This window comes from Myotis davidii, unplaced genomic scaffold, assembly GCF_000327345.1.
Source record: "Myotis davidii unplaced genomic scaffold, ASM32734v1 scaffold274, whole genome shotgun sequence".
Classification (NCBI taxonomy): Eukaryota; Metazoa; Chordata; class Mammalia; order Chiroptera; family Vespertilionidae; genus Myotis; species Myotis davidii.
The window spans coordinates 2342967-2350764 of NW_006285613.1; the positions used below are offsets into that span (position 1 = coordinate 2342967).

Consider the following 7798-nt stretch of genomic DNA (forward strand, 5'->3'; position numbering starts at 1 on the left):
CAGCGAGGCCCTCAGCAGCCCGAGCGGGGCCTCTGAGCCCGCCGCGGGGACCCCCGACGGTGGGTCGCTTCCTCTCCGGTGACTCTGCCTCTAGTTCCCGTAGGACATTAGACGTCATGTAGGAGGAGACGCAGCTCTCGCAGGCCCCCTTCCTCCAGCTTACGCAGCACTTCATCGAGGTGTCTCTCAGAGTGAAGACACGCAGTCTGTCTTCAGTGGGCGGAAGGGTCACGTCAAGTTATGACACCAGAAATGTCTTCCACTTACTGTGGCTGATCGCATCTTCAGTGAACGCAGGGTGGCACCTTACGGCTTTAACACAACTCTGCGTCGTCGCTTTGCGCTCACTGTGCCGGGCCCTGTCCTAAGCACTCTGTGAACCCCTTTCACACGGGCCTGTGGGGCTGGAGTGCTCCGCGGGGCACCGAGGCGCGGAGGCACCTGCGTAGTCACACAGCTGTCCGTGGCAGGCTGTCTCCGAGGCTGGTCAGCTGGGCTGTGCGTGTGCACACTCACACACATACACACAGCTTCCTCATTTCTCAGTGAAGCCCATTGTAAAATAAGAAAATTCTACCACCCGGGAGCCTCGTGAAACTGTTGATATTTACCTTTCTCTGCGCCTTTCTCTAGCTAAACTAGGCCGTTGGCTGCTTTCAGCAGGCGGCAGGCGTTTCCCCGGTTGGGGCTACGTCCCGTTTTGCACCTTGTGAATTTTTCTTTGCTGTGCTTAATTTTCTACCTCATTTTTGCAGTTTATGCTACCTTAGCATGAAAGAGATTTCTTGTCTTCTTGAACACAGCTCTGTTTAAAACAGGTTTAGATCCATTTGTTGCATTTCATAGTTTTAGATCATGTAAGTTCTCTTTATATAACTTTTAATGAAAAGTCATTAAATACCTGTAATAGCCATTATTCTGCCATGAATATTGAGATTTTGCAAATCGAGGGGACGTGTTGGCAACTAGGGAACAATAGATCCAGCTAGTCACCTGGGGCTGGGTCAGGGATTAGGTTTTAAAGGCTGCCCTCCAGGTGTCCTGGGGTGGCCCGGTTCCCTCTGGAGTCCCTGAGTCCCGAGACTGGACCACACGTGGCTTCACAGAGCAGGGCGCTGTGGTACTGGGGTTCCGGGGTGCCTGTTGTAACGGATGGCATGTGACTTCCGTTGCAGACAAGCTGGACGCAGACTACATTAAGAGGTACCTGGGCGACCTGACCCCGCTGCAGGAGAGCTGCCTGATCCGGCTGCGCCAGTGGCTCCAGGAGACCCACAAGGGCAAAGTGAGCATTGGTCGCGCATGCTGTGCTGGGGGAACCGTGGGCCTGGTCTCGCCCACCATTGCTCAGTCACTGTCCCGCCTACCACGGCTGGGGCTGCCCTTCCAACCTAAAGTCACGCCTCGGGGTCCAGTGGCACCAGTCCCCTGGCAGGCTGTGTACCCTTTCCCGAGTGTCACAGAGAATGGTTTCGCTTGAAAACAGTGACCCGTCTACAAGATTTGGAAGGAGTTCACAGGTTGTTCAGAGATGAGAAATGTTTGAGCTTTGGTTTTGAAGTTTTTGGTAGAGTTTTAGCCTCATAAGGAATCGGGTTTTTATAATAAGCCTCTGACTAATGGGGTCTGGAGCGAGCAGAGGCACGTTTGTGTGTCTAGTCGCACTGGCATAACTTAGTAAAGGGAAACCAGGGACCCTTCAGTCCGTGGGCCGATGCTCTATCCACTGAGCCAAACCGGCTAGCGCCAGCCCATCGTGATACGAAGTGAGCGTTGGGGAGTCTTGCCCTTGGTAACTGGTGTTTTTCCGGAGCAACTTGCAGCATCGCTTGCTTCCAGCACCTCTTCTCTCAACAGATCCCCAAAGACGAGCACATTCTCCGGTTCCTACGTGCCCGGGACTTCAACATTGACAAAGCCAGAGAGATCATGTGCCAGTCGCTGACCTGGCGCAAGCAGCACCAGGTGGACTACATCCTCGACACCTGGAACCCGCCCCAGGTCCTGCAGGACTACTACGCGGGAGGCTGGCACCACCACGACAAAGGTAGCGAGGATGTTGCACGCAGGCCGTGCTGGGAGCGAGACCTCCTCCCACCGAGCGAAGTGGGCCCTGAGGGCCTCCTCCCTCCCCGCCCGCCGCCTGGACACACTGATGCCCATGTCATCACGGCAGCTTCGCGCTCCTAAGCCACCCGGAAAGGCCCGGAGTCTGAGGAAGGGCCGGGCCCTTTGCTTCTTCCTCAGGCCTCGCGGTGCCCTGGGCAGTCACTTCCGTCCTCTCTGAATTGCGTGGAGGCGGAGGGCAGCTGTGAGGAGCACAGTGCTGGTGGGGGCGCGCCTGTGAGGGAGCACAGCCAGATTCCACCTCCGGGCAGGGGAGGGCGGCAGCTCTGGCTGGGGGAGGAGCAGAAGCAAGCCGAGGACAGTGGCCACCTAAACGCGGCGTGAGCGGGAGCCCCTCGTGGGCTGCTTTCCCTGTCACGCCTGTGGGAGAGCTGCGTTGTCACGGGCACGCGCCCTGTTCCCCGACTCAGCTTCCAGAATGGAAGCCCAGACGCGGCGCTGCCCAGGCCGCCCGGAACTCCCCGCCCCAAGGCCGGTACCTCTCACCCGAGCAGCTGGGGCGGCTCCCTTCCCTGACTTCCTGTTCCTGCCTCTCAGGCTACGTGTTGCTTTACTCATGTCACTGGAGTTTGTATCTATTCCATTTGTGACCCTCAGAGATGGGAAGGTTTGGTAGAAGACACCGACAAATGTATCTCATTAGTCCCGGGAGGGGTTTTTCTAAATCCTCCTTCAACAAGACTAGGGAGCACAAGGCCCTCTGCTGAAGTAGATGCAGCGGATCTAGACCTCATCTCCCAGGAGGTGCGGTTCCGGTGGTGATACAGGGAACAGTGGCCCCAGGTCGGGGGCAGCGCTGACCCTGCTGGACAGCAGGAGGCGTCTTGGTGTCTTCTCAGCAGCAGCGCCACCTGTCCTCTCCGCTGCTGTCCTGCGGCCCCAAGCGGAGGGGCTAGGACCGCTGGGGACACTGGCCATCAAGGCCATTTCCGTCTGGGTAGCAGGCTCCTGTGACCCAGTGCGTGAGTCCTCCCAGGCTCCATGCACGAGGCCTCCAGCTGTGAAGCAGAGCCGGCCTGTGCTGGTTGTTAGGGGTTTACGATTCCACAAAGGGCTCCGTTACCTGGTTCCCAGGGCGGGAAGGGAGGGAGCCGGCTCTCCCAGACCCTGGCGTTGCGTTGTGTTGTCGGTAGCCTGTGAAGGAAGCAGCACAGGGCTGCTCGCAGGAAAGCTGTCTGAGGGGGACGCCCTGACGCTGAGGGCGGAGCTCTGCTCAGTCCTGGGTGTGAAGTGAGCCGAGCGGGTGCCCAGGGGGCGCCCCTCGTCCGAGCAGACCTGTCACCACCAGCTGAGCTGCTCTGTCGGTGGCTTTTGTTTCCTTTTCACCATCTTTTGGGAAGAGATTGGGGGGCTCCTGTACACATGGAGCTGCTTCTCAGGGGGACAGGCCTTGAAGCTCGTCCCGAGTTCGAGGGCGCGTTGCTCATTGGCCTCGCACACCCAGCACCGCGTGTAATCACCTGCCTTCCTCCTGCAGACGGGCGGCCCCTGTACGTGCTCAGGCTGGGACAGATGGACACCAAAGGCCTGGTGAGGGCCCTCGGGGAGGAGGCCCTGCTCAGATACGTAAGTGCTCGGCCGGGCGCCCGGCCACAGCGGGATTGGGATGTTACGGTCCTGTGACAGCAAGCACGTGTGGCTTCTGTCATCAGGAAGGAAAAGCCGTTAGTATATGTGAAAATGTCAGAGGCGGGCACAGAAGTTATAAAAACGTTTCTCATGGGGAAGCATTGACCAAAAGGTCACCATAAGCACTCGGATGGCCACTGGGCCTGAGTCCGCGTCCTCTCTGACCTTCACCCCCTGACTCTGCTTCCGAGATTCTGTCACTCCCGACGCCTCACAGTGGTCTTCCCACTGGCACCGCCTCGATCCGGGCTCCTGCATCTTTCACCTGAACTAGACCTCGCCCCTGCCACTGCAGCCTCCACAGTGGGCAGTTATGAGGAGAGGGATACGATCTGTCAATCCAAAAAACAAAACTTTAAAGGGCACATCCACAACCCAGTGATCCTAAAACATCCACTGTTGGCATTTTATTGTGGACTCTTAGCCCGCCTATGTGCTTATACGAGCGTGCAAGCACATCCACACGCGCGCACACACAAAAAGATAGACCGTAAAGATGTGATGGGCCGCTTGTATGGGGGTGGGTTTGTTATCCAAACAGCGTTCCCGCTGGCCGTGCTTCCTGTCAGCCTGACACCGCCCTTTCCCTGGGCCGGTAGGTGTGGTGTCGTCCCCCACTCGGCAGCCACTTACCCCCACAGCAGGCACGCCCTCCTGTGACCCCACTCGGGGTTCTGTCCCCGCCACAGAGGACAGCGCTCACCTCTCCAGAGGGAGACTCTGTCAGGGATAAGCTGTGTGTGCGCAGAGAGCCTAGCAGTAGCGTCACCTCTAGACTGACTGAGTTTTCGGGGTCTCTTATGCGTAGGTCCTCTCCATCAACGAGGAAGGGCTGAGACGCTGTGAAGAAAACACCAAAGTCTTCGGCCGGCCCATCAGGTAGACGTGCGGCTTTGTTTTCCTCCCAGCTGATGGAGCCTCTGACCTAAATGTTCCCGGTTGATTCTTAGAACCAAGTCTAAATAGTGCTCTGAAGGTAGAAGACAGTGAGCATGTATGTGGCCGTCAGAGGGCGGTGCTGGATTGGGTATTTCTAACCCCTGGGCGTTGCCGTCCCTCATCTCGGGGGCGTGGCCAGGCTGGCTAGTCTGCATGGTCCTTGAGAGCCCAGGGTTGCAGGTTAGGGTTAGTCTGGGTTTTTTAAAAAAATTTTTTGGAGGGGTGGGGGGCGAGCTTCAAAAATTAGTGCATGCTCCTCAATCCTACTGCTAGTTCCGGTGAACTGTTACCTAAGTGCAGGATTGAGAGGCTGACTGGGTGCAGGCAGCGTTCCCGCCGCAGCCTCAGCTCCGAGACAGCACTGGCTCCGGGACACTCGGAGAGCTCACCGCAGCTCAGGCCGCCGCCGCCCCAGTGCAGACCAGCCCAGGGTCATCGCAGCTGGTGCCCTACTTGCTGGTCGCTGAGCACGTTAGGCCGAGGGTCAGGCTTTGGCCGTGAGCTGCCGGTGCTCGGAGTGCAGGGCTGGTGCCCCACACTGACCCTTGTGCCTTTACAAGCAGGTGCCAGTCTAGTTCACAGCACTGTCATTCTGAGAACGGGCATTTTTTGGAAATGGATAGAAATGACTGCGTTATAGTATCGAGAATACAGAACAATAGCTGTGGGACCCCGTGTGCCGACGTGCGCCTGGAATAACGCGTCTGTGCCCGCAGCTCGTGGACCTGCCTGGTGGACCTGGAGGGGCTGAACATGCGCCACCTGTGGAGGCCCGGCGTCAAGGCCCTGCTGCGCATCATCGAGGTGGTGGAAGCCAACTACCCCGAGACGCTGGGCCGCCTGCTGATCCTGCGGGCCCCCCGAGTGTTTCCTGTGCTCTGGACGCTGGTGGGTGGATGCTGTTCCGGCAGCTGCTGCATCTGCGAGGCACACACCACACAGTCATATTCACGCGTCTGACTCCCAAGTCCTGGCGAGTTAGAAAAACCAAGTTGTCGTGAAAGACATAACATTTCTCAAATGGTTTAGGGGAAGAAAGGGTTCCTGAGTGTCCCAATGCCATGCAAACGGACTTTACAAAGTATATCAGACTCACACTCCCTTCCCCCGCTCATGGTGTCACCTTGTCACTCAGCCTCTGAAAGCCAGACGGCCCCGCAGAGGTGACTGCGCTCTCTCTCTGACAGGTCAGCCCGTTCATCGACGACAACACCCGGAGGAAGTTCCTCATCTACGCCGGGAACGACTACCAGGGCCCCGGGGGCCTGCTGGACTACATTGACAAGGAGGTCATCCCCGACTTCCTCGGGGGGGAGTGCATGGTACGTGAACGGCAAGTCCTGCCCATTCGGCTACTTACCTGGAGGGGCGTGGTCTGCACACGTGGTTTTCAGACTTTTAGTCTGGACTGTTGGGTTTTGGTTCTGTTATTTTTGGCTGGCATCTCTCTGATCCACCGTTTAGGTAATTGTTGGTAACGTGCACATTTCCTCCTTGTTACACTAATGGGAACTTGCTGTAGAGTCTAATCTAATTGCATCTTGCTATTCCCTCTGCTTTGTGTGAGTCAGATGTTCGTTCATTTTGTTCATTAGATTCCCCATATGAGTGAAATCATAACGTGCTTGTCTTTCTGAATCAGGTTGTGTTGGAGGAGCTGTGTGTTTTCTTAAAACACTATTAACAAAATCAACTTTATTTTAAAAAAGATTTCCCCATTGATAATAAATCAGGATGACATTTTAAAGAGGACAAATCAAGGGAATTCCCACTCTTTCATGTAATTTCGCATTTTTAATGCATTGAGTTGCTCCTCCCCTTCTGTGCCCTGCGCTGTGAGGAGGGATCAGGATGTGATTCCCTGAGGACCCTGCAGCCGCTGGGGCTCCCTGCCTGCGTGAGGGGGGAGGGCACCGCAGCTGCAGAGGCCCAGGGACCAGGAGAGGGCGTGGCTTCGGGAGTCAGGCTCTCATTAGAGAAAGGCTCTCATCCTTCCTGTGGAGAAAGTTGTCTTCGAGGTGGGTACACCTGGCCTTGACGCATGTGATTAGCTAATGAGTTGGGGTCTAGGAAAATCTGGATGGTGAGCGGAATTTAAGCATCATTCACATTCCGCTCCGAGTTCCTCAGTCCTGCCGTAGGGAGCGGCAGGTGTACCCCGGTGCCGTGCAGGGGCATGTCAGTTACAGGGCCCAGACTTCCCCGGGCCCATGACCTCGCCCTGAGGTCAGATTCGCAGAAGCCCGCCAGCGACCTGTGTTCCGTGAGAGGACCGTCAGGCGGTCGCTCCAATGAGGAGCTCGTGGGAGCAGAAGACTCACGGCCGGTGGGGCCTCGTGTCACCTGACCACCGTGCTGTGTTCAGATGGGAGGGCCTCGAAGCTGATGGAGGCCGCCAGCTGGCCCTCGAGCTTCCTCTGCTCTCTGCGCTTCTGTCCAGGCTGCTGTGGAAGGGGCGGCACTCACCTCGTTCTACTGCACCAGAGGGTTTAACCGTCTCTAACGAGTTCCATCTCTAATGAGACATCATGGCTATGGCAGGTGTCCGTCATGCTTGTTCCTGTGGTCGCCTCCCGGCGCTGATTACACAGGAAGCACGTGTGGTGTGAAGCCACGGTATCGAGGTGAATTAGGAAGCTTGCGAAACGCACAACTCCCATTCAGGACAGCCTCTTGCAGGCAAATCCCGAAGAGGCGCCCTCTCCCGGGAAGCTGTCCGCCATGAGTGTTTGGCAGAGTTCCGGCTAGTCGGCTAGTCATCCGACTTGCGGTGGACGCGGCGCTTTCGTCACTGGTCACGGGTCTTGACCTAATTACATGAGTAAAGCAGTGCCTGTAGCTGCTGAGGGGAAACCTTTTCGTGACGTCACGCTTCCCCTCTAGGTGCGGTGTAAACACGTCACCTCACACACCCGCCGTAGTGAGTGTGGAACCTCAGACACGTTAGTGTGAATTCCGTGGTGAATCAGCTCCCACTCGTTCTCCTTTACTTCCAGCAGGAGGGTCTGTCAGGTCGGGAGTCCGTGGCCAGGGGCTGCGGCTCACGCACCGCCAGCTCCGCTTCCCCCGCAGCTCCAGCTCCGAGGCGGTGCCAGGCGGCGGG

At 57.2% G+C, this 7798-nt stretch overlaps 1 protein-coding gene across 1 annotated transcript in view; it reads left to right on the forward strand.

Annotated features, from left to right (window-relative positions):
- The window catches only part of SEC14L1 (SEC14 like lipid binding 1), a 33133-nt gene that overhangs the window by 18975 nt on the left and 6360 nt on the right, over nt 1–7798 (forward strand). Inside the window, exons 7-13 of the mRNA XM_006756403.2 lie at nt 4–59; nt 1176–1285; nt 1858–2047; nt 3605–3693; nt 4565–4635; nt 5412–5583; nt 5883–6171. Of these exons, the coding sequence (XP_006756466.2) occupies nt 4–59; nt 1176–1285; nt 1858–2047; nt 3605–3693; nt 4565–4635; nt 5412–5583; nt 5883–6171 (977 nt within the window). The remainder of the gene's footprint in view (nt 1–3; nt 60–1175; nt 1286–1857; nt 2048–3604; nt 3694–4564; nt 4636–5411; nt 5584–5882; nt 6172–7798) is intronic.